This window comes from Ischnura elegans, chromosome 6, assembly GCF_921293095.1.
Source record: "Ischnura elegans chromosome 6, ioIscEleg1.1, whole genome shotgun sequence".
Lineage (NCBI taxonomy): Eukaryota > Metazoa > Arthropoda > Insecta > Odonata > Coenagrionidae > Ischnura > Ischnura elegans.
Genome location: NC_060251.1, coordinates 82,432,198 through 82,459,568, shown reverse-complemented (window position 1 = coordinate 82,459,568; position 27,371 = coordinate 82,432,198). Strand labels below are relative to the sequence as shown.

General features: G+C 37.7%; 1 protein-coding gene across 2 annotated transcripts; it reads right to left on the bottom strand.

The window, feature by feature from the left end:
• Positions 1 to 344: 344 nt before the first annotated feature.
• Positions 345 to 16,180, bottom strand: LOC124161071 (arrestin homolog). 2 transcript variants are annotated; one of them, XM_046537242.1, is made up of 9 exons: positions 16,093 to 16,180; positions 15,894 to 16,001; positions 13,339 to 13,460; positions 11,691 to 11,822; positions 10,177 to 10,383; positions 9,425 to 9,613; positions 6,778 to 6,966; positions 5,317 to 5,485; positions 345 to 3,445 (listed from the first exon to the last, which is right to left on the bottom strand). In XM_046537242.1, exons 1-9 carry the CDS (start codon positions 16,127 to 16,129, stop codon positions 3,309 to 3,311), a joined length of 1,290 nt encoding a protein of 429 aa, XP_046393198.1. In that variant the 5' UTR covers positions 16,130 to 16,180; the 3' UTR covers positions 345 to 3,308. The 2 variants fall into 2 exon arrangements, with proteins under 2 accessions (XP_046393198.1, XP_046393199.1); XM_046537243.1 differs by having other exon boundaries at positions 15,894 to 16,176.
• Positions 16,181 to 27,371: the final 11,191 nt, after the last annotated feature.

The following is a 27,371-nucleotide window of genomic DNA, read 5'->3' as shown; positions in this document are numbered from 1 at the left end:
TAAACCAAAACCCCGCTATAAATGAAGATTTTGAAAAGTTTCACTTTATTCTCGATAAATTAAACAAATTAACATACACTTTAATGGAGAAGTGCATAGATTTGAGGAGTTTACTATGCAAAACCTCATTTTAGCTACACATGAATTCCGAAAAAAATTCATGCATCTTGCAAACCCGGAAATGGAATTTGCCAAGGAAGTTAATCTACTCTTAGATTATTTCATCAAATTCTGTAACTTATTTGGCCTTCTCTTTACACTTGAGCTCGGTACATTTTACATTGTCTCATGGAACACATGAAGAAAGAATATTTGCACGATTTGGTAAAATGGATACAAACAAGTAATTGCTGTATTAAGTTTTATTTCAGTGAAAGTTTTACAGGATTTCATGAAGTAAAGATTGCTGCAAGACAGAAAATTGCATTTCAAACCAGGAGTTATCACTTGGCCTCGAGTGGTAGAAAATTGTATCGTTCGAAAATCATATTATACGTCATTGGCAACTCGAGCGAAAGCTCATGCCAATCCAATTTTCAGAGTGAAGTAGCGAATAACTATTTTATTTTACATTCATTAAATCTTTCTATAAGCTTTTGTTACATTCAAAGCCAGCGTGAAAATATGGCGCTATTCAAAAATAAATACACTAAGGTAAGCGAAGTTAGGTGCGTAATTACTGGAGTCTTTGGCGTCTTAATAGTTATCACTAATTTGGAATTTCAGCTTTGCCCTCTCGCTGTCCATCACATTAACGGTATTCTTCTTTTACTTCTTTCGATGATGAAGGATGCTTATATTGAATATGACCTGAATTTAAAAACAACATGGCTCGATTCATACAAACCATAATTAGCGGCCATGAGCGTCAATCGTGTGCATATCAGTGTATTTATATTCATATATCATTCAATAATCATATTCACCGCACAGATCTTAGTTAATACCAAATAAGTTGTTACCTTGGGCGTTAGACAGCTCTAAGTTAAGTAGTAATCCCTCTCAAAAGGTCGCATTATTCCTTTTTTGTGATGCATTACTCGTTACCGTCTTGACAATTGTGTGTACGGTACAATTTTGTCTACATTTTCTTGCATTTCAGATCATTGATTACAATTTGTGAAAACGCCGAGGAAAAGCTTTCAAATTTGAGATACAAGCAAATGTTGACCAGGGCAAACAGAAAATTTAAAGATTACAACATAAATGTTTAAGGGGTAATACGCCACGGAAAACAGCCGTAAGAGCGAGGGTGACGCGTTCTCTCAAGTATGATATCCACTTGTGGATTGTTCTTCTGAATAACCTCTTAGAGCTTCATTTGGGCATTAAAAACCATTCGCGGAGAACATCAGAGTAAAAACTCTGGTAGAATTATTTATAACCGATTATTGTGAAGTTCTCATAAGCATATACTCCAAGACATCTTACAGCGAAATTAAAAAAAATGAAATTGAAGAAGCAATGCTGGCAAGTAGAGTTAGTTCGTGGTGGCAAAAGCGGAGTTCATTAATATTGTACGAATGTGAACTGAAAGCATGTACAACAGTCTGTAATAAATGTTTGTAGAGCATCGGTGAGGCAATGGACAATCTGAGAGTGTATACAGGGGGAAGAAAAATTTTGTCACGAACTTTTAACCCAGGATAGCTGTTACCAGAAGGAAAAAAAATCACAAATGATGTTCAGGTCGAAAATGAACCACTACAGAAACATTGAGCAAAGCGCTCAGATTAGCCTTTTAGCGCCTAGAGTTTCCCCAGTTTCCGGATGCACTGGACAACTCATGACTGAATGCTTTGTCTTCCGGAGATCGCAATGTATCCAAGACATCCGGCAACAGGGCAAACTCGCGGCCAATCGGAGCGCTCGGCACAAAGTTTGTATTGTTTAAAAATGGTGCGTTTTCGACCTAAACATCATTTGTACTTTTGGTTCCTAATGGCATCAGCTACCCAGGGTTAAAATTTCTTGACAAAATTTTTCTCTACCCTGTATAGAACAGAAGGAGTTAAAGGAGAAATTTATCCATCGAAAAGGCATAAGGAGACAGATACTGAATTGGAAATGTGAAGAGAATCTTTGTATAGTGCCTTTTAAGGAGTTAAATAGTAATAATGTAAGGTAAAAAATAGTAAACCCTGAGAAAGGAGAATGATAATTGGCTCAAAGCGAACGAGGTGACTGAGAAGTTGAATGTAATAAAGGAGATGGAAACATTGGAAATGGGCAAAGATTAGCTGAATCTTTAGTCAGGTGAGAAGATTGCTGTGGGAGATTTAGGTAGACATTCGACGACCGACAGCTAAGGCCATCTGGGCCGTAAGGGAAGGTGGTATTTAGAGAAATCTGGTGTTAGAATTGGCCTGCTCATTAAGAAAGATGCCAAAAATTATCACTGCCATAAATCCCATTCAACGGAGGGAGGGCTCAAATTGAAGTACCCTAAGCAAAACACTCAAGAAGGGATAGACAAGGGATGTCTTTTAAAAAATCTCCTCCTCCGTGACCTAATGCCGGGCCCATAGGGTTTGGAGCCAACTCTCTAGTCACCATATCAACCAGATCCGACATAAGGGATGGGGAGAAGGCAGAGGATATGGATAGAGTTGGTGCTAGGTGGGAGGGGATAAAAGTTACAAAGGCAAGCGAGATATAGTGGAATGGCACCTGATTAAAGAAAAAGAGAGATGCCCATTTTCTACAAATTTAATTAACGAAGCACGACCGTGAGGTCATTTTGAAATTCAATAATACTAATATCTAGTAAATCAATTATCAATTACATTAATAATAATAATGTACTTGATAATGACCGATCGGTCCCAACGCGTGGAGCTTCATTAAATAAATTTGTGGAAAATCGCCATATTTCTTTTGCATTGATCGTGGGAGGGGCTATTAAACACTGCGTTTGAGGGATGGATGTCAGGTAAGCATGGAATAGCTAGGAAGAGAGCCGAGGTCATGGATAGAATGAAGAGTGGCAGACCATTACCAAAAACGGAAGATGGTGAAACAGGGTGAGCAAATTTAAAAATTAATAGGTGCATACTGCGTCCCTTAAAAGTCAGACCTAATTGGCAGCTGATTTTTGGAAATAATACTGTATTTTACATCCGAAAAGATCGATCCTTTGGACATGGAAATCCATTTACTGCAAAGTTACCCTGAGGCCAAGTAATAATTCATTTAGGCTTCTTTATGAGTGCGATAAAATCCTCTAGACCTTCTCTTTACCCTGTTGCTTCGAAATAGGTAAGATGTGAATAATAATCGGTCACAAGGGAAGTATTCTGGTTGAACTTTCACTGGTCTGCGGTGAGTCGAAGGCGGGCGAACTCCTCGAATACGATGTTGTCGTCGTCATCCGTGTTGGCGTATTGGGCGGGGGCTGGCTTTGCGACAGCGGTCTGATTACCACCACCCGTGCCTTGGGCAGTCCCTGTAGAAAGAAATGGATAAGTATAAACGAGTGGAATCAGATCCGCAGAACAAGGGCGACATATGTGCAGAAAAACTTCTCGGGTTTTCCACCGGTGGATGTCGTCCATGTCTCCCGACGGAAGATCCCCTGAGGATGATCAGCAAGTCGCTGCTCGAAACGTCGGGAGACATGGACGACATCAACCGGTGGAAAACCCGAGAAACTTTTCTGCATCTGATACGCTGGGAAAACCTAAGATCATACAACCACGGGCAATATACATTCCAAGTTGTGCCATTGGGAGTATTTGGACAAGGGACGGAAAATATACAATATTTGAAGATATTTGAAAAAAAATAATAAACATTTACGAGTCTAAACGTTGAAAAGCGCATTGGAGTAAAATAGGTAGAGCTTTAAGAAAATCGAAATAGACAATATCTTCAGAAAAGCAGAAGTTTACGAATAGAAAAAAAAACTGATGCGAAGATCATTTTGTTCGTGCATGGACACTAGCGGAGAGTTCAGCCTGGAGGGTAGCGCTTTAAGGTGCGGAAACGTTGACGCTGAGGAAAGAGGATGAGATCAGACTGGCGGCAATAGAGATGTGAGTATGGAAGAGGATGGAGGAGATGATTTTAAGACATGGTGGGAGGTGAGAAAAACCTTCAAAGAAAATACGGATTAGACAGAGAGTCTGTATGTAGAAAAATTTAAGTGAGGAAGTCAGGCTGTAAAGGAAATGTCCGATATAGATCATGACGGATAGCTATAGGAAAAATGGACGCTGGGGAATGAGAATGGGAATACAAAAAGCGACAAAATCACTAGCCGGAAAACCTCACGGTTATCGAAGTTGATGGTTTGAGGCGTCACTTTGTGGAATTTACTCATGATGAATAAAAATTGAACTTTGTTTTTCCACATATACCTATTTATCTAATCACGACCGCGGTTTCGACTCACTGCGTCATCCTCAGGCCCATCCTCATCCCCATGCTTGCGTCATCCTCAAGCCCATCCTCATCCCCATGCCTGCGTCATCCTCAGGCCCATCCTCATCTCCATGCCTGCGTCATCCTCAGGCCCATCCTCATGCCTGAGGATGACGCAGTGCGTCGAAACCGCGGTCGTGATTAAATTAATATATGTGGAAAAACAAAGTTCAATTTTCATTCAACCTGACGGTCATCAACGGAGGAGTATGAAAGGATGAAAAATTAACTGGAACACTATCCTGGTTGATAAAGATACTAGTCATTAATCTTTGCGATTTTGTAAGCACTGTGGAGGAAACATTATCCCAGTAACAATCGTGTCCCCGCTTGCGGACTGCGAGAATATCAGCTTCCTTTCTGATATCATATTATTCGAAGTCCGGATCGTCATTCTATTTTTTCTGGGAAATTTCCAATCGGAACACTGGCATGAGCAACTCATCTCTCCCAATCGCAGTTCGCGCTGGTCACGAGAATGTTGGAGCATTAGTTAATAATTATTTAAAGCCTTTGATGCATTCATTTGAGCTCTCATGCAGAAAATTCTCCCCTTTCCCTCTTTTATCTGCTCACTGAAAGCCTTCCATGCACTATGGGAAGATTCAATAAACTTGCAAAGCACACTTAGAAATTTACCGTTGCCTTGAATAACAACGAAAAGGGAAGATAAAAGAATGAATTTATACTAAAATATTCAATGAAATGCAAGAAAATAAGTCGTTAAAGAATTATTAGATCAAAAAATGCGTGCGAATTAAGAATAGACGTGGCTGGTAAACATAGGCGGATTTAGGGAAGGCCACGGGGGCACGGGCCAGAAAAGGCCAGAAAAACGAGGAATGTTGGCTCAGTGAAGATGTGGAAAATGGATCGAAGTACATATACACTAACCTGGCGCAGGGTGCATGAGCTTGAACGGTACGTCTGTCTGTAGTTCGCCTCCCAGAGTTCCGCAGTGGAGCTTAACCCTCATTGAATACGAGATGATGATACCCATCGCCTCATGGGGAGCCTGCCCTTCGGGGACCAACGTGGATGAAGCAAGGTTCACGTCATCGTCCTGGAAAGGGAGAAAAATCGAATAGCCTATGATACATTAAGTAATTCATACACAAATATGGCATGGCATTTGGAGGAGACGACCGACAGCTGTGGTGATTTGCGCCAAGAGGGTGGAGAGAAACCCAGCGTTAGCCTGCTCTTAATGAAAGGCGCCAAGGGGAGCACGGCTCAACGTCCCATCCGACGGACGAATTGTTGCGCTTGAAATGTCCTCGACACAACATTCAAGCAGGGATCGGGTAGTCTCTGAAAATTCTCTGCCACCACCGGGATTTGAACGGGGTGGGCATACATAAATGGTACATATATAAATAAAAGTATGGAACATAATTACAATGGTGGACACATAAATATACATTATTATTTTGAAGTATTCTGAGAATGTTTTTCCAATGACTCCAATTTATTCGTGTACTTTCAACCGAAACCATTGTATTTCAAGGAAATATGCAATCATTTATGGTTTATAATGGGTGTCTCATTCCTTGAAAATGGCTCTGTTGCGCCTGAATTTGTTAGTCTATTCAAAAGAAGGGTTGGATCCATATTAAAGAATAGGGTGGTTTATCCAAGATCAATATACTCCACCAATGTTTCCCAATCAGCATGAAATTAAGTAAATTCATGTAGTTTTTCAACATGAAGGTTTATGTATACGTCATTTAGTTCGTTGAAACTGGGATCACCGGGGACCCCCATGGTGTTCCATAAGTCAAGCATTGGTTTCAGTGCAGCAATTTCATTTTTACTTTTTAAGTATTTAATTTCAATCAAGATAGAGCAATATGATTTTTTATCAGATGGCTGAATCTATGCACATGCATGAAGTATAAAATTATTTCGATAAATTACCTCATTTAGTCAGTTGTTTCATGAAAATCACATTTTTAACTTAAAATTTCACAGTTTTATTTGAAATCCACATTAACATATGTTGCCAGTGCGACATAGCATACGAAATTTATTAGAAAAACGGAAATATTGCTTCGTAGGGGCGGTTAAAGTTAAGATAAAAACATGAGCTACATTGTAATGAATTCTTCATCGCCAAGAAATTTTGAGTGAATATGTAATTCGAAGTAAATTCCATTTACAGAGTATGTAGAACACTGCCTTCTTAGGGAATTAACTTTCGTTAATCTCTTATAAGAGGGATGGATTTTAGAGGGGTCGATTCAATGACTTTTTGTCGTATCTCGTCTCGTTCACCCCAAATATTGGTATGAATTAGTCAGTGGTCGGAAGTGGGTATTATACGTAGTATATATATGCTCTCCCGGTGTGAAATACCTTGAGGTGGCCGTCAAGAGCGATGCCATGGCGGTCCTTGTTGGAGGAGGCTTGCGGAGTCAAGAAGAAGGTCTTCGTAAGGGAAGCACCCGGAGTGATGGGGCAGCCTTCTTTCGTCTCCATGCTGCTTACGGCTTTCGAGAACTGGTTATTCACCATGGTCACCTCGCAGTGCTGGATCACCATGACCTTTAATCAATACTATGAGTTAATTTTTATAAAGGACTCCCACCAACTTTGAAGTTAATACTTCTTCAGGCGCGTTAGATAACTATGTTAAAAATATAAAATATGAGGGTTACCCATGAAGTAATGCATCATATTTTTTATCTTTCGCATTTATTCTTTGCGCATAATGAGGATTGCACACACGAAAGAATGATTTTTTAACTATACACCGTATTTTTACACGAAATCTCCGTCTCGTTCTACGGCCTTCCTCAAGATGTGAATGAGAAAGAGAATTTTTGGCGAGTATGCCCTCTTAGTACCAATCCTTGTTCTGACCTCCGACCATGGGCTTACCCGGCGAGGGGCAGTAGGGGACAACTGCCCCCCCCCTAAAAGGAAAAGTAAATGTAGTTCAAAACGAAAATTTTGAACAAATTTACTTTAAATCCAAATAAAGTGATATTTGTACAAATTATGTAATAAAAATAAAAATATAATAAATTGTTCGCTCAAAAATATTTTATTTTTGAGCAAACAATTTTAAAAACTAATGAAGCGCTGTTATAGTTTTCTTGAAATTTTAGTTTCCTTAACCTTTTCTGTGCTACACTTGAACAACCACGGCCCCCCTCTAGTTTTGATCCTGGGTACGCCCTTGGCTCCGACTGCTGCTAATCGTGGAGCACCGCCGAACCGTCATCTGATGTCCTCGTACTTTGAGCCCAGCGACTAGCCTTACTCCTACTAACAGCAGATACTCCATAGGCTTTTTCACATACGTTTTTTTAATATTCCCTACAGTCTCTCTGCAGTGAAAAGATATCAATGGAATGAGAATTAGCAGAAAAAAATATGATTTGTAAATGTAGCATTTTATACTCGCACACAAAACTTTATCGAACTGCTCTCTGCAGTGAAAATTCAATGACGGCTGCTTGCAACGTACACCACTTACAGACGCCACTTTGAAACGGCTCTGCTGCTGCGCTATCTGTTGAAGGAGCGATAAAAGTTCAGATAATGCATATGTCATTGCAACGTTTCATATTCGCACCATTGCAATTGAAAACAATGCATTGTTGTCGCCTGAGAAAAAAACTGTGGTGCATTACCTACTCGGCAACCCTCGTTCATTGGTTGCAAATCGTCTGATGTCACTCTTCCCGTATCGTGACGAAGTAACTAGAGAAGAAAGATGGAGAGGGGAGTACATTGGCTTTATATTCTTTTGTATACAGTTCGTGTATTGCAAGTAAGTGAATATATGAATAATCGATTAATTCTACAATATAAGGACGTGACTTTCAAATTGGCGTTACGATTCGCAACCAATGTACTCTCCTATTCTCGTTTCTTTGATTTCTGTGTGCTCGTATAAAATGCTCCATTTACAAATCATATTTTTTTCTACTAAGTGCGTCGTCTATCATTGCAAAATCGTTTATGAGCTAGTACTATGGAGATTTTGCACTTAAAAATGGCAAAAATGATTATGATTTGCTATTTTGGGGAAACTAATTTTTAAGTCCCATTTTTTTGCGTAAATGAGAAGAGATGCGCGACGTTTTTTTATTGCAAAAGAGTTTATAATCTCATTTATGGAGATAACGCAATGCAATTCGTAAAACGGAGAAAAAATTCTTACGAGAAATAAGTCCTCCGCAATTTACGCAAAATAAATATTATCTTCATTTGGTCAGTCCACAAGGGCTGCCATATTTTTAATAACTGACCATTGTAATAAATCTTTAAAAATAAAGATACTCCGTTTTTCCATTCTTCGATCCGCCGCCTACTTTTCGAGCTGGTCGCGGCGAAAAATCGAGTGCGAAGAGATGGCTTCAAAACTTGCTATCACTTTTTCCCGAATGTGCATTATACTGCGATATGTCAAAAACAAGTACTTAATACAATCTATGAATAATAATGGCCAAAAATTGTTCGTAATAATTGTCTACGACAGGAATACAAAATATCCGCGTAAGGCGATACTTCATTTTCAACCTGTATTGCACTTCTTATAGACGCATACTTTGTTGATGATGTTATGAAAACGGCCACTTAAGTCATTTATGGAATAATGCCTTTATGCAAACAATGTCATCGTTAGAGGATTATCTCAATTTGAGCGTCGATAGTATATGGAACTTGTGGAATCGTTTCATCCATGACAAAATATGACATTTCCAAAATTTACGTTTTGCATATATTAATTAAATAAGTATTTAAACCAAAACTTACGGATTTTAGTGGCATATAGCCAAAAGCTAATGAATTTATGCGGACAGTATTTAGTTATCAATGGAATGAGAAAGTATTATGGATCGGATTTTTATCAGTAAAAAAAGACTTAATCAGTAAAGAAATAAGGGATCAGAAGAATTCTTACAGTGCAAGGTGGTACGATTGAAACCAATATTTATGCGTGCCCAGAATTGTAAAGAAATTTTTATTATCTCGGTAAATAAGAGCCAACCTTCATGTTTTTCACCGATTTTCTGGAAGAGTTGCTGACCACAACCGTGGCGGTAACCTTTTCGCCATGGTAATAGATTTCCTTATCCAGCGTCACTTCTAGGTTAATCTTTCCCTGGGAGAAAGTGAATCCCTTGGATGCCAGTGAGCTGGGCAGTCGATTACCCCTCGTTGGAGGAGCATACTGAATCTGAAATCATAAACGATAGATTTTCACATTATAACCTGAAAAACTCCCTATAAAGGGGTAGATTAATTGTCAAATAAACCGTTTGGGATCACTCAAAGGATTGAAAAAAATTACGCATATTTTATCATTACTTGTGTACTTGTGTAATGTATTTGAACAAATTGAACGCAATCAATGCATTAATCCTTGTGGTTATAGGTGGCCTAGAGATAAGAACCCTACCCTGAGTTTTTGCATATTCTCACGCTTTTGGCTCACTCTGGGGTGAGCTCTACCCTCACCCATCCAAGCCAATGCTCGGGAATAATTACTGGGGGGCGGGTGATCAATGCATGAAAAATTCTTAAAAGTAAACTTCTTAAAGAGGAGCATTTTTAAGAAGTTTATGCATAGAAAACGTTATTTTGAAGGCAAAAAAGTGCTTGAAGACTTTTATGAAAACACCAACTTAATATGAATCTATTTATGTACTTTAATCAACATTTTGTTCTATTAGGGAATATTCTTTTTTTTAGATATGGTGCTAGGGTCTCCGAATGTAAAGAATTAGGACGGATCTATACCTTTTTGATAGCCATCACGACGGTGGATCTCTTATGACTCTTGTCGTCGATGTGTTCTCCTACGTAGGTCTTGAGGCTATACTCCACTCCCAAGGGTTTGCTGTCGTCGCTGTTGACTGTTTGGATCATGACGGACGACGGCGAGTTCGATGGAAACTTAAAGGAAAATGGCGTTGCATTGGCTCCGAACTTCTTCACCAGACGGCTCTGCAGTAATAAAGGACTTTCATAAAGTTATCATTTATAAAAGGGGATTTTATTGACGTAAGACAATGATTTCAAATCTACAAATCTACCAAACCTATGGAAGGATTTACTTTGGGGACATTTTTACCTTAAAGCGTGTTTCACTGTTATTTAAGATTAAGATCAATCCATTTCACTTAACTTTTTTGGTAAAGGAGGTTTTCTTTAATTTTTTTGGATAACAGGGAAACTAGCACCCTTGTTTTATCCTCAAAGAATAGTCATTTTCCCAATTGCATTAACGAGGGATGATTATTGCATTAATGATTGCCTGGGTGTGTGGGTGTGTAACATCACCCTTATTAACAATGTCGTTTTCGTAAAACCTGATCTTGGGTAGAATCTATAAATAAATAAATATTCAGACACACCTTATCTTCCGGATTTTATTGCATCTAGGTGAGGATTTTTTCGAGTGGCTTTAGAAATTCTCCTCTGACGGCAGAACCACTACAATATATTTTAGGAAAGAATAAATTTTGTCAGGTTCACTAATATTTTTGAAAATCACAGCCCAGGCTTCATGGCATGGTTCAATCGTCAGGTCACACCTGATGATGTAACTATGCCATGAAATTCGGCTCGTATTTTTTTCAAATATATCAACAAACAAAGTTAATTATTTCAATTTCCATAACGGGAATGTTTCACACAGTTAACCCTGAAATCATCAATGTGACTACGTAGATTTCCGCGGTGTTCAGGTTCCAATTTCTCCATATTTCCGGTGCAACCGCGTCGGTTTGTTGGTGATGACAACAGTATAGTAATAGTGAAAGTGATATAATAGTGAAAGAAGGCAGTGATATAAGGCAGGAAAGTGATATAATAGTGAAAGAAGGCAGATATTTTCCCAGACTCATCCGCGAATCCATTGAGATAGCCCGGACGGACAATTTTAACAGAGACGACGGCTACCATCTGGATGCCCATTGGAGGAGGCTCATTAGGCGGACCAATAGGAGAGCGGCAGCCACAACTGGCGGGACTGACCCCCTATATAAGGAGGACGAAAATCGTGGACCGGCATCATCTTCGACCTGAAGACGCTGGCAGCAGTGCCAGCGAAACTGTTGTCATCACCAACAAACCGACGCGGTTGCACCGGAAATATGGAGAAATTGGAACCTGAAATCATCAGTTATAGGTACCATTTTGGCAAGCATTCGATTTAATGCATTGGTCGAAGGGAGGGCTGTACCAAATTTTACCCTTGCATAATCAAATTCAAGGCTTTTAGCTATTCTACTATTAAAAATGCTATTTACCTGCGCCTGGGTAAGGTCCTTGTCGGAGTCTTTAGAGGGCACCATCTGGCCATTGGCTACCACGAACTCCTTGCTGAATTTCACCCCCATGACTTCATCCTCCTCCCGCCCGAAGCGATAGGTAAGTGTCACCTGTCAAAAATAAGCATTGAAATCATATCTGTGCGCAGAGAAAGTAAAAATTTCAGCACGATATCTCAAAACTTCTATACATGTGCAAGCAGTTGGGTGGTGTAAAAGTCAGCAATACAAATATCAATAGGTTTTAACATAGCACGTATGGGTTTCTGAAGAATGCCTCCTCAACCTCAAGTTGAATTTCTTTTGTTTATATTCATGTTTAGCCTAATTCTTCTTATTATTGTTATTGTTATTTTTTTGATACATATGTGAATAAATTGTCAAATAAATTTGGAATTGTGCTAAATAACAGTGTTATCCTAATGTTATGGTTTCTTTAAAAAAATGTTTGTTTGTCATAATTGCCATGATGTATTGTCACCTTAAATTCTTGTATTTAGTTTGTTATATCTAAGTGCGATTATTTATTTATTTTTGAAAATATTGTATTGTTTTTTCATGCTCTCGGCGATCTGCACTGGTTGCATTTGTCTGTAATTATATTTATTTACTTTTTTACTTCTATTTATCTACCAAGATGGAAATGTAGAAAGCTGTACTTTTATTTTCTCATGGGCCCCAGTGCCTACGAAAATAAACGACATTATTATTATTATTAATATTACTTATAAAGCTCTTGATAATGCAAAACAGATTTTATGGGTAGAATGTAAGAAGGTAGACAGTCTATTAGCCGAGCTGAAAAAGCACACTAAAACCAGGAGCCAATTTTGGTGTGGGCTTATTTTAAATCTGCTTGGAGCCCACACCACTCTGCATGTTAACTCTTTTCAGAATAAGTTTAATTGAATGCGGAAAATAGCCCACACACATGATGCTTCGTAAATTCAAACAAAGGTGTCATATACTTAAGTCCATTCAATCGATGTGAGACGTTTAATGAAGGCATAGGCAGAACTAAATTAAGAGTTAAAACTTGGCATTATACCTGATTAGTCGAGAAGTGTTATCTATAAAGGCTTGAAGGTTTTTTTACTTTGACTAGGTTTTCATTGAATTCACCTCCACTAATTACTAGTGGTAATTGGATGCAAAAAAATGTCTTTCGTAAAAGGTAGAAAAATGAATTTAATCGATTCAAATCTTTGTGAAGGGTCATGGTATAATTAAATCTTTGGTGAAAACTCGTCCGCCATGCCTAGGCAAATTCCTATCGTGAAAACTCAATGGAAAAATTACCCCAACAGAAAAATGACCACGACTTTGTAAAATCGGAAAAATCTGTAAAGAACCGCACGAACTTTCGAGTGAAGAAGTCATGCCAAAAATTACGTGGATCACACTAGGTTGCATCTGAAACTGAATTTCGCTATACCACGCCACAAGACACTGAGTCAATTTGAAGCTATTCACTCCCAATAGGAAATTGATTCTCGAGGACTTCAGTCCCTTTGCCCGAATATTCATACAGCCAAATATTTCCATTGCTATCGTGGTTAGCTATTGCTTTTGCATTAAAAAAAATGTGTTGGTAGTTGGGACATTTCCGAAAATTAAGAATCCTTACCTGGCCAAACACTTTGCGCCCTTTAAGGTAATCTGATTCGACCACAACAACTCCATCGATAGGGTCGATGCTTTCCAGGTGGTCCACGAACTCTCGTTTTTCCAAATAGACAGTGACTTTGCCTGTTGAAATATCGAAAAAAGTTATGCATTAATGTTAAAAAAATGAAGCTTTTGAAATTTGAAGTTATCTAGCATTGGAATACTCAGCGTTACGGTATTATTTCACTGAAACGAGAGTAAAAAAATGAGGTAGGTATAAAAAAGCGAATTCCACCGCAGAGGCACAGCAATAAAAGGACAAGTTATTTTATGACTCATTTGCATTACGTTATGTGGTCATTCCATGTGGATTCAAACCGATTCACATTTTACTGAAAATCATTGTATTAGTTCATGCACTCATATGATATCGCATAAAAATTAGGTAATTGAGGCAATATTCCTTATATTTCGTGGGAGAACCATGGGTAGTAGGAAATCAGGCACAATCAAGATCTTCAGGAAGGAGTCTCGGGATTCTAAATAAGGCTCAACCTTTAAAGTAACTATAATTTCACCAATATTCTACTCTCAGATTCAAATAATCGAGTGAAATCGCTTAGCAAAATGAGGAAAATTAGAATCATATTCATTATTACAATTCATTAATACTTAAAATGAAGATACAAGTAATTATTTAATGTAAATTTCTTCACAGGGTCTCACCCTCAAAGCAATGCTCAAAACACTTATAGCAAAAGTTATTCGATATAATTTCCAGGAAAAAAGTTAAAATAAATGACTTTATGTTAAAACCCATCATTACATGCTTTTATTACAGTATATTCACAAAGGAAACCTCAGTTGAGCATCGTAAAATGAGAATAGTGCAATTAAATTTAATGGTCTATATAAAAAGTTATTAGGAGTACATTTAGAAATATTCATTTATCACCGTCTTTTGTGCTCATGTAGGTCTTTTTCGGAAGACCTTCGCGTTCTAAACACAAAATAATGAGCTTAAGCCAGTCAGACATTTTTTCTCTGCGTTGATGAGAATATTTACAATTTAAACTTAATTATGAAGTCATGAACACTTTGACAAAAACATAGGCTATTTTTTGCGAAGTTTATTTTACGGTTTCTGCTTATTATTATTGACAAGTATGATATTGGAAGGTTAAAATTCAATTGAAGCAATGCCCTTTATTAATGAACACGTATGACTGATAAGATTCATCTACAACGTCGCATTACCCTTTGCTCTTTTTTATGGCTCTGCATTGCCCCAAAACTTCAAGGTTCTTGGTATTTCATGAGGGAAGCGCGTTAGAATGAAAACGATTGGCTCCAATATTTTTAAAAGGCTGACTGCGTAAGCCACAAAAAAAGCATAACGCGTTAGCCATAAAGAAGCGTGCATTCTCCGAGAGCGAAGTATTTTTATCGTACGCGGGGGTATGAAGCCGAAATTATTACTCAGGGAATGCGCTTGGGTCACTGACGTGGCACATTACACGAAATACGACGGAAGTTATTCGTTGTGTGTGAGGTTATACCAAAGATACACCCCATAGGATTTTATCGTGTAAAGCCTGAGGAAAATCTCCGTATGCCTATTGATGCCCGCCGAAATCTTGAGGACGCGGAAGCTGAGGTTAAATGAGACGAAAAATTACGCTTGCGGTCACGAATAACAACATGAATGAATGAATTTTTTGACGTAGATACGCCCATGGGTACACACATTCAAGCAAGCAAGGGATGAAATATGCTGTAGAAAAATATTGTATAACACACTCCGATTTGAACCATGATTTATCAAATGCTCCCTTTGAGATTCAATTCGAAAGATTACCTAACGGTAATTTAAATGGAGGCATGTTTGATAAGCAATCGTGAGATTCCGAAACGAATGCGGGTCAAGTATGTTATTTTTATCAACGAAATTTTTACTTGGCGCGAATAACTACCAAGATTCGTGGTAATAATATCAGATCATTTAGCTGTAGAAAACTTATGACCCCTCGTAAATAATATTCCCAACCGATAGTAAAGCAATTTACAATGGGGTAAATACAAAAGAAACTCCCTTTTGCTCTGTAAAACTAATAATTAGAAAAAAATTAAAATCCCAGGCACTACTCTACTTCAACAAGCAAATATATTTCGAAGGACTTTAATGGGATTAGGTGGCATTAATTTCACTCATTCCTAGAAAATATTAAGCTTCATTCATCAAGCAGTCAGCAAGCATCAAGTCGTAAATCAGGTCTTCGCAATTCGGGAAATCTGATCGGTGTTCCAAATTTGTATCTTCTAAAAAAAACATATGTAATTGCGACCCAATTTTCGATTTTTTAGTTTAAATTTCCGACAAAAGATATTAAATAAAATTTTAACAGATTTGCGAATGAAAATATGCACATGTGATTAATATATAAAATTTCCCGTATTTTACGACTTAAAAAGTTATTGTGTAAGATTCTTATCATTAAGTTATATTTTGATGCTCAATTAATGGGAAAAGGTAATATTTTGACTACTATCGTCGTATATACGACGAAATCGAACCATTTGGAGTTGTTTTCTTGAAAACTTTGAGTGCAGCCACGCAGACGATGAAAAGGATGTAGACCATCTCCGGATGGTATCCTTGGAGATGATATTGTAGATGGAACGCTGGTGAATACGAAGAAAAACAATTTGTCAGCCGACGAAAACCAAAATATGGATCACTGCTACCGGATCGAGTCACTTCAGCTGAACCCACTGGCACACCAAATCCGTGTAAACGAAACGTGTGACATAAATCAACTTCGTCTTCTGTTCTTAGGTCTTGAGATCCACCAGCGTCTCTGGCAAGGACACCTTACGGGTCGGCGAGCAAAGGCGCCACCTTTATATACCTGCAGATATCCAGGGTATACTTCCAAGGCTTCATCTTGTCGCTTCTCCTCCTTACAAAGAAGTGATTGCTAAAACGTCACGCCACCTGCATTCCCCCTTTATCCTCAACCGTATTACCCGCTTAAGGTGGTCAATTCCAATCTTTTGATGACTCCGTAAAAGATATACGTGTGCACTTCTGAAGTAAGGATTCTCAAGGATGCTACATGTCTTCCCTGCAGTGGCTATCGAGACTTGTATGGTTTGACCTTCGGAGCCAGGGATTGGGAACACTTGATTGCGATTTTTTTTATTTCTACTTCTAACAATGTGATTGATGAATAAAACAACCTTATCATCATTTCCCTGCGTAGCGAATACTCATTTCTGTAAATAATATATGATGCATATTTATGGCTATCATTTTAAGTTAACACTAAGTATATCTGTGGCGTAACTAGGAATATGCTTTGGGGGGGATGGGATGGCCTAGGGTGGTGACCCCCCCCCCCAGGTAACGGGGGTCCGGGAAAATTTTTGGAATATGACATTACTGGATATACATTTTACATCATTATTGTAATAAAAATTTAACTTTAAGCAGACTCAGTTATTAAATTTAAAACTAGACAATAATTTTAAATAGCCTTTTTATTTCTCTGAGGTATTGGGGGGATATATCCCCTCATCCCCCCCAGAGTTACGCCTCTGAAGCAAGTAGATTGTTTTGACGCGGTTCTCCTCTCCCATCAGTTAATATTTTCGTATTTACGTATTTCATCCTTTTTACCTCCCTAATAGCAAGACCTTTAGGACTGTTTCTGTGCTTCCTTTGCTTTTCTTATGGACGAATAAATTGTCCCGTCGCACGATGGTGCCAAATGCAGTTGGCCGAAATATGAGCGAGGGTTAATATTTCCACGAAAATAGGTGGTTCCATGTTGTTGAAGTTGCTGCTTACATATAAGAGGCAAAAATGGAATGAAGATTGCGGATGACAAAATGGAGGACTCATTGTTGTCAAAATATAATGAACTACTTTAAACTTTTGTTACGCCGCAGTCTAATTTGTGATGGCAGACAAATCACGTCAACCATAAAATTAAAACAAAAAAACTAAATTCCTATTTAATTACCAGGAAATGTATTTCCCCGCTCAAGCCACCTGTATCACCAAATAAAATTATCAATTGCCGAATCATTCGTAACCGATTTTATTAACACACGAATCAATTTTCGAGACGCATTTTTCCGCTTTATTTAGGCGAGTAAGCCAATTAAAATCGTGGGAGATTTTTCCCAGTCTAATAACTAGTACTGGTGATGGTTTTGTACGGGTTTACACCGCGTTGATTCATGTTTTGCGGACATGAATCAACGCGGTGTAAACCCGGAAAACCATCACCAATCAACTCACCGCGGAAGCCTCCGTAATTATATAACTGGTACTGTTTTTCGTTGGGCTGAAACAAAAGGACCAATTGTCGGTAATAACCTAAAGAAAAGTGTTCCAGATCGATTTGATGCTGTGTATGAGTGAAAAATACTATCGCACCAATTTTCACTTATTTAATGCGGGATAACATAATTTTTATAACATGTCTCCTCGCAGAATGAGACCATATATCTATTCATTTTACAGCTCCAAATTGTCCATTTTTGTGCAGTGCTAGACATTTAAAACGAATGATAAAATGTCGCTAATATTACTACTGCACACTCATTATGTGAATTCCACAAATTTGAAAATTGAGGTCATAGCTACAAGTATTTCTTGTATGATTGCTTGAGATCAATCAACTGATTACATAATAAAAACTTCAATACAGTTTCGGTCATATTAGCGTTTTCCTTTTGCCATAGCTGCCCACGGATAAACTGCACTATCCATGAGGATAAATGTCAATAAAATTCCTTTACCCAAGAAAAATGTTTGTTGCACTTTTTCCATACATAAATTAATGGCTAAATATCACTTTATCTTTATCCTATAAATTACTTATAGACAATAAGAATCATGATACATGCATCCAATTTATAGATCCAAGCTTCTAAGAATGAATAGCCGAATTCAAAATTGGAGTAACCAACTTATCGCTTTACAATAGTGTCTACTATATCTATCAATATCTAAATTACTTGGTTCCTGCAATGCAATGTCATAAATGACTGCTTTGGAAGGAGAAAAAACGACAATATGAACAATTTTAATTTATATAAACAGTATAATTATTCCTATCATGCAGTGGTTCCATGAAACTCTTATGCAGTTTCATCACTACTTGACAAGAGGCATTCTTCATGGAAATAAATAGGATACATTTACCCCCCACTATGCGGTGGTTCCATGAAACGCTCGCGTTTAAAATTGCCTTTACGAGAGGCTGTCTGCGCGGAAATAATTTAAATAATGATTTGTTGCGTTTCCAAGGCCGCGAGATCATATGAGGTAAAGAGGGCGCATCAAAATTCTGTTTACTTTTTTTAAATGGAAAAAGAGGCTGGTGAAATATGCATGTTCCACTTATCCACCGCTATTAAGAAGTCTCTGCTGCGGATGTTGATAGCGTCCTGGGTTATCAAGCCTTTAGGACTCTGGAACGGCTATAAAGCTGCAAATTTTAGTGTAGAATATTGAATGACAGGGCTTTCCGAGGAATTTTGAAAGAATGGCGATTGAAAAAGGAATGGACGTTTTGGTATATGAAGCGTGCATTTCCTTTGAAAATGAACATATTACTATGAAACCTCACTCATGAGTTTAATTTCGTAATATACCAGGATGAATGTACAAAATAGGTGATTTACCGAATGCCAAGTAAAATTTTAGCCCGCGGTCTTATGAATCATCCTATGAATGTGTAACTCAACCAAAAAAATAACGAATCTTGTCTGAGTGATTACTAGTTTTAGAAAAAGATATGCTTCAATATTATGTTTAGATAAACTTATCGAGCAGTGATAAAGTGCATCATGGTTATATAAGAAAAATACATAATATAATTCTACAGTGGGCCCTCACAGACCAACTATTTCAATTTAAATCACCCAATAATTATCACTATTAAGAGAAAAAATAATATTTATATAAAAATAAGAGGCAAAATTCGATGTTATTCGACCTCTCTCGAATCTTGTGTCCTCGAAAAACTAGAACGAGGCACTTCAGATTTCAATCACATTCATATTTTTTTTATTATAACCAATTAATAATGATTGTGTGTATGCAATACTAGAATAAGCATCCATAAAATGTGATTTTAGTCATAACAGAAGAAATATGGTGGAATGGCATCCACAATAGCTAGTTTTAACTTAAACAGCGCAAGGAAAATTACTTACAGGAAGAAAAAAATATTGAAGCGCGCTTAGACCCGTGATTTGGATGGTAAGTTGGAATAGTAACTGATATACATATAAGCAACGTGTTGCGTAATATTGATTTCAAAAGAGGAATATTCTCTTGTCTCTTTAATGCATGTTGAGGTATCGATTTAAACAGAAAAGGAAGTCATCGAGGGATTGTTAACCTGAATGAAAAAATACAATGCTCCAATTCTAACTAAAAGCAAGTGTAGGTATATGTAACCAAGTAACTGCTTGCCGGAGAAATATAATAGCTCAGATTTCCTCGGCCACATGAATTCATTTATGTGAATAATTTCTCCGAGAAATAATGAAAATTGAGTGGTCTGATAATCAACATAAATAGATGATTGGTTTGCGAAATCCATATTTTCCTAATTAGAGTTTTTCTGCAAAACCGTGACGTGAACTACATTGCTCTGAATCACATTTCTTGTACTGCCGGCTATAGTATCGAATGGATCGATTTATAATATTTATACTTTTTATACAGTCAACAAGTTTTTTTATTACACGTAGAAGATAATGTTTTGGTGCCTTTAGGACACTACGTTATAGGAGGGAAATCTGAATTTAACCATGTTAGAACGAGTAATATTTATCAAGTACTTTCTTATTGACTTTACCACAGAAGAAATAGCCTATAGCTTCTCAAATTGTTTTATCGTAGATTGTGTATTTTTTTAATAGTTAGAATGCACCGATAATTGGTATAGTCATTAATATTTTCACTTTTCGTGGTGGCTAGAAAAAGTTTTTCAGGAATATATTTCTGATTCACATGCCTCGACGTTTTGGATCGAGAACTTACTCAAAGTAGAGCCATAAAATCAGCAGTATCCTATTATAACTAGGGCACAGTGATATTCATCGCCAAAAAGACAAAAGGGTCACAAAGAAACGACGTGAAACCGCGATTGTTCTGCGTGTCCCGGTTAACAGTGTTGGCAGCATATACTGGTGGAATGGAAATACTTTCCTGTGACCCCTATGAGGAGGTCGTTGCTCTAAAAAAGAGTAGGCAGCAAATCGGGACATTCAAGGGTCCCTGATGGATGCAACATCTGATGATCCGGTTTTAACCCATTATTCCCCAGACTGTACTTAGAGCTTTTAACTTCGGTTGTTTCGCATTTTCAGATTTATTTTGGCCTAATTAAGTTGAATTTTTGGAATAAAAGTATTTTCATCATATGCTATGATTTTCATAATGCTGCGTATACGCAACAATGGGAAAACTCCGGTAAATAAATACAAAAAAAGTAATTTCTAAAACTTAGGTTACATCTACCTATTATTTTTTTATCTTGATTTGCACACTCGACATCTTCGCCGGGAGTATTCCGTTGGAGGAAATTCCCCATTCTGCCTTGACGGACATGCTGGGGTGTGTCATTTTTCCTAGGGTGTCTCGTATGTGCGCATCGATTTTGATGCCAAATGCCATCAGTCATAAAAATACAATTGCATAAATGATAATGTTGGTGAAAATAACAAAATTAGAACTAGAGATACTTATAAAAAGTCAGTAAATCGAAGAAAAAATTATTCTGAAGTAGAAACTTGTTCTGAGAATTAGGATTCAATAATTTTGCGTGAACGCAACGCTGGGGATTAATGGGTTAACTCAATGCGTCAAGTCATAAATCTCGGTAGGTGAAGTGCACATTCGAACAAATACATCATCATATGTCAACAATCCTAAGATTGGTTTGACGCAGCTCTCCATTCCCCTCACCTATTCGTTAGCCTTTACATCGTGACGTATTTCTTCTCTTTTACATCCTTTCTAACCTGCCCCATGCAACTAACTCATTCTGGGATTTCCCTTGCCCTTCTTCCCTTCCTCCTGTCCTTCTACGATTGTTTTCATCAGGCCATCATGTCTTCCTAAGATTTTTAGAAGACTTGTCTTTTATCCGATTCCTCTTAGCATTTCCTAATTACTAACACGGTCGATCAATTTAATCTTCATCATTCTTTGATATGTAAAAATCATCACGAATATAAGCTGTAGAGAATATATCTATTTACTTATCATATCGCTTATCACAGTGGCGTAACTAGGGCTATCCTTTGGGGGGGATGGGATAGCCTGGGGCGGCGATTCCCTACCCCCGTTGGGGAAATTAAAAAAAAAATAACATGCCTGAAAATACAATTCACATCATTTTCGCTCTAAAAAATAAACTTTAAGCAGGCACAGCTATTAAATGTCAAAAGAAGGCAATAGTTTTAAACATTATTTTATTTCTCTGAGGCTTTGGGGGGGATCTATCCTCCTCATCCCCCCCATAGTTACGCCACTGGCTCATCATCATCATTAGACAACAATCTCAAGATTGGTTCGAGGCAGTTCTACCTTCCTCTCTCCTATCAGATAACCTTTTTGTAGCGACGCATTTCATATCTTTTACATCCTTTATAACCTGTCCTATGAAACTCACTCGTGGCCCTCCCTTGCCTTCTTCCCTTCCACCTGTCCTTCAACGATTGTTTTCATTAGGTCATCATGTCTCATAATGTGGCCAACTAAGTCTTCTGCTTAAGGTTTTTAGAAGAGTTCTCTTTTCTCCCACTCCTCTCAGCACTTACTCATTAGTTACACGGTCAATCCATTTTATCTTCATCATTATTCAGTAGCACCACATTTCGAATGCTTCCACTCTTGGCTTTTCTGCTGCTGTCAACGTCCAAGCATCGCTTCCATAGAGAAACATGCTCCATACGTAGTATCTGACGGATTTCTTCCTCACTTCTATGCTTGTACTCTCATCTGTCAAAAGATTCTTCTTTTTGTAGAGTCCCCTGCGTCTGCCCTATTCTTATTGGCTATTAAAAAATAATAATGTTTTAATTTTAAAAATATGTGATATTTTTCGTATGTATTTTCTTCTACATCTAATGAATTTATTTTGACTATTAAAAACTGTCCACTTGTCCTTCTATGATTGTATTCATCAGAACACCATGCGCCGTATTGTGGCCAACTAAGTTCTCCCGTCTTGTCTTCTCCCGACTTGTCCCGTCTTTTCGGTCTTTAGAAGACTTCTCTTTTCTCCCACTCTTCTCAGCACTACCTCATCACCAACTGCGTCGATCCATTTTATCTTCATCATCCTTCGATAGCACCACATTTCGAAAGCTTCCACTTTTAACTTAAGTATATACTTGTATTCTCAGCTGTAAGAAGATCCTTCTTTGTGCAGAAAGCCTGCTTTGCCTGCGCCATTCTGCTGTCTCTTTCTTGCTTCGTCCGTCGTTGGCAATTCGGCTTCCTAAGTGACAAAACTGTTTCACCTCTTCAAGCTTTTGTTTTTTCTAACTTAATATTTGTCTAAGCCTCTTCTCTTTTGCTGTATACGAATATATAGTCGTCTACGAACAATATTCATATTGTTGAGAATACAAGGGGTAAAAGTGATTTTTTTCTGAACAGAGCTAGGTACAGTTAATTGATAGAATAAATACACAAAAACTTGCCAAGGGATACGAGAGAGTCTCTGCTCAGTGCTGACATCGAGTGGAAAATCATTTGCACTACTAATCATCTAATTGATCTCGTTTGTTTTCTATGCCTAATTTATGTTCCTAACTCTGTGGGGAAAAAAGAAATCACTTGTATCCCTTGGCTTCTCACCCACTCATATTTAATTCCCTAAGCAAATGTTAATTTGTTTAAACGAAGCTTTCTATACTTGGGGTCAAAAATTTACGTAATTGTTTGCCAGATACAATCAAAGAGAGAGTAGCAGCATGTGCACACGTTACTAAAACATGTGAATTTTTGGCAATTTACAAACAAAAATATCACGGCTGTTATCACGTAGAAGTATTCACAAACCATATTCTTTTTTGGCCTGGTTTTTGTCTATGTTATTTAAAAATGCTTAATTGTCTGATGGAGGCAATCGCCGAGGGATAAGTAGATGGAAAAACGGAAGAGGAAGACCTCGAATGAAATATACGGAGCAGGTAAAGAAGGTTGTGAAAGGCTGTGAAAAAAAAGATGATAGAGGAATTTAGTGGAGAGCAGCATCAAACTAATCTTAGGATTGTTGACCAGTTATGACTATTCCTTTGTTTCATTTTGTTTAATGTAATTTTGACTCCATTGGTTTCATGTACTATATCACTACTCGCATTTACGGTAGACCGTCTCGCATCGCAAAGATTTGTTTTAAGGTGTTAGAAGATTTCACTTAGATTGAACCCGAGTCCCTTCGTTTGAAGGCAAATCGCTCTAATTTGGGAAACATGTCAGCTCCAATACAATATTTAATACCTTTCATTTTTAGCAATGATAACAACCATCCATTTTTCAGAAATGAGTTCATCTATAAAATATATTACAAAAATGGAAGTTAAGAGTTGGTAAAACGATATGTCTGAGAAACAAACCAAAATACTAAGAGTTAAAAAAAAGAGACATATTAAGGAAAATTTAAGCTAATGCGACTTGAATGCAAAAGAATGCAGCCTTTTGCCTGAATTCAATTAAGTGAAGTACCGATAAAATAAAATAACTTTGTTTTATTCCACACTATTTTAAATAGCACGACCCGGGTTTCAGCATCTAATGCTATCATTAGGTGCTGAAGCCCGGGTCGTGCTATTTAAAAATAAAATGTGGAATAAAATAAAGTTATTTTATTTTGTTCTATGATGAAGCAATTCCACAGAGTAACGCCTGAGACCGTGTCTTATAACTACTTACCGATAAATTTACATCCATACGCTAATTGCCTCCACTTACTGCGATTTTACTTTTAAAGAATGTTATCATCTACCACATGCGTTAATTATCAAGTCTACGTTTCCGCTCTCATTATATTCTGCAGCATATCTTATAATCTAGAAATAGAAATCTTGCCAAATTGAAAATGTACCCTACTCCGGAGAGTTGCCAAGAAACCTCTTATTTAACGGGAACTAAGTCGTTACGACCTCAGACCGACAAATAAATAAAGAGAAGACTTAAATGCGAGAAGTGGCCATTGCACTTTTGATGCTGTGAACCATGGCTAACATGAAGGGAGATTCACAAACATCATTCGATAATTTACAAGAAGGAAACACTGATAGGGGAGGCAATGCACATCAATACTGTAATGTAGGGAGGGATGTTGGGTAAGCAAGGAAGGTAAAAGGAGCGTTCATGTACAAGGTACATAATTATGCATTGAAATAGGTCTTGCCGAGCTAAGGCATAGCATTCAATTTGGGAGGGGGGCAGGCAGGGATCTTTTGTTAAATGTGCCTAAAACTTAATCCTTCACTGTACATTAAAACATTTTTTAACATTGAAACCCCATAAGGCAAATTCAAAATTTTTGTTTGGACCGACATTATGAGGTCAAAAGGTCAAAATTGTAAAATTTTGCTTACATTCTACAAAACTTAGGACCTTTCCCCATTAGTATGCCAATTTTCATGAATATTGCTCGATGCGAAGTTACTAAAATCAGAGGTCAAAAATGATACACGACCTGTGGAACAGTCTGCATTTTGTATCATATATGATACTCTACACTCATTGCCGGTTATTTTTGAAAGGTACAATATTTCCGCTCTAGCGCATGGTGTACTTATCAGATATGATACACCACGTCGTTATACCATGTGGTTCTCGAAGCGGTCAGTAGGTACCAAAGGAGATAAGCTTCTCATTAGGTTGAAGAAAGTCAGCTCCCCGCATGAGAAACGAATAAGAGGATTTATCTGAGTTGTATCTATGTATTTAATTAGTAAGGGCACGGGCGCCAATGAGAAGTTTTCAATGAATATGTGAAATGAAAACATTTTGTGGAAAAATGCCAAATCTATGATACATATCCATTTCATGTAAAATTGTCTTTAACCACGATTTATCGTGCGTGATACATATTAAAAAGTTTCCTTAAAAATTAAAAAAAAGCAGAAAAAGTTAATAAAATGTAGTAATTGAAGCGTTTCTGGATATATTACGTAAAGAAATAATTTTTTGCTCGTATTTAGAAATTCATGCAATTAAGGCTTAACCATTGTTAACGATGGTAATCTTCGCACTCATTATTGGTGTTTCGACCTGAAGGTTGATTTTGATGGATGAGGATTTCAAGATTTGGATTGGCAGCACTTCCAGGACTTGCTGTAGGCGGAAGCCGGTATATGAGCAATGCTCATTGAGCATGGCACCGTCCGACCAGGAGCCAAGCCTATTGAGATACCGCGCGAATTGATAAATAATCAATATGGAAAATTTGATGTGTATTTATTACGCTGCATTTGTTAGTTAAGGCGTTTGAGATGTAGGTGTGGAGAAGAATCGATAATGTGTAGTGGACGAAGAGGAAGAGGAACGACAAATTGTTGGAAATGATGGGTGAGGAAAAGAAGCTTCTAGATGAGATGCGGAGGAGATAGCGAGGGTTTGTATTGAGCGAGTGGTCTGCGGAGAGGGAATGTTAAAAACCGTGGTAGAGGGAGAAATAGTTTGCAAGCCGGGAAGGGGAGGAAGAGAATAAGATTTATAGGCAGAATGATAAGGGGTGGGCCTCAGTGGCGTAACTATGGAAGGGATAAGGGAATAGATCCCCTCCCAAAGCTTCAGAGAATTAAAAAAATATTTAAAACTATCGCCTAGTTTTGACATTTAATAACAACATCTGCTTAAAGTTACATTTTTAGTGTCAAAATGGTGAAAAATGTACTTCCAGGCATGTCATTTTTCAAAAATGTTACCAGATTTTGCTTGGGGGGGCTAGGGGTCGCCATCCCATCCCCCAAGGCATATTCCTTGTTACGCCACTGGTGGGACTCATTGTGGAGTGAAGAGGCAAGTCCAAGTTGAAAGGGGAGACAGGCTGGGGTAATCAGCAAAATGCACCATGAAAAAGTACTTTAACCAGTAAAATGCCCTAATGAATGGTAGTAAATTAATGGCGCCGGCTTGATGTTATTAAATTGATGCTCCAATTTCGATTCTTCAACCTGCCCAAAGGTAAACTAGTGAGGATAATCATGAAATGAGGCTCGATGAACCTCTAGTTTACAACCCTTTGTCTCATTAAAATTGGTTGATCCCTTACTTGAAACGGAGGATTCCTAGAAATTATAAATCATTCAGAGCCATTCGAGTATTTGCAGCATTTTATCTTCTCCATGATCGTTTGGCATTACTGCAGTCTATTTCTAGGAATCATCGCTAAATACCAGGAATTTCTGATTTGAGAAGTTGGGTTCATTCTTCGCAGTGATCCATAAGCCAAGAATTAATTGTATCTCGGTGAAAAATAAAAGAAGTTTATCCTACCGTGTTTGCAAGGCGAGCCATCTCGGCCCACCATAAAAAAATAATATTTCTCTTGCCTCGGCCCACCATAAAAAAACAATATGTCTCTTGCCTTGTCAATTTATTAACCTGCCCAAGAGTACACTATTAAGCACAAATATGAAATTAGGCACGATTATCGCCTGATTATCATTCTCTGTATCTTTAAAAATGGTCGATCCCTTACTTGAAGCAGTGAATTCTTGGAAATTAGGAATCCTTTAGACCAGGGGATCTCTAACCTTTTCTAATGCAAGGGCCAAAATCTACGTCACATTGTCCGGAGAGCCACAATTCTCCACGTCACATTACCACCACACTAATAAAATAAAAAAGATGTAATTTCAAAGTGCAGTGATCTTTATTGCTTAAAAAGTTTGATCAATCAATGTGATTTTTGACAATGATTATTTTTGACGAGTGAGTAGATAAATATTTTTAATTATGCAGCGCGATGCAATATTTTCTTGAACCTCTAGAGGCAG

What these genes read in the sequence shown, in the direction of transcription:
- LOC124161071 (XM_046537242.1), bottom strand. Translation starts at nt 16,129, where the DNA reads ATGTCACACGTTTCGTTTACACGGATTTGGTGTGCCA. An exon ending in CAAGAAAACAACTCCAAATG is followed by an intron (nt 13,461 to 15,893) that starts GTTCGATTTCGT and finishes ATATTTCAACAG; the next exon opens with GCAAAGTCACTGTCTATTTG. An exon ending in CTCTTGACGGCCACCTCAAG is followed by an intron (nt 5,486 to 6,777) that starts GTATTTCACACC and finishes CTCCCTTTCCAG; the next exon opens with GACGATGACGTGAACCTTGC.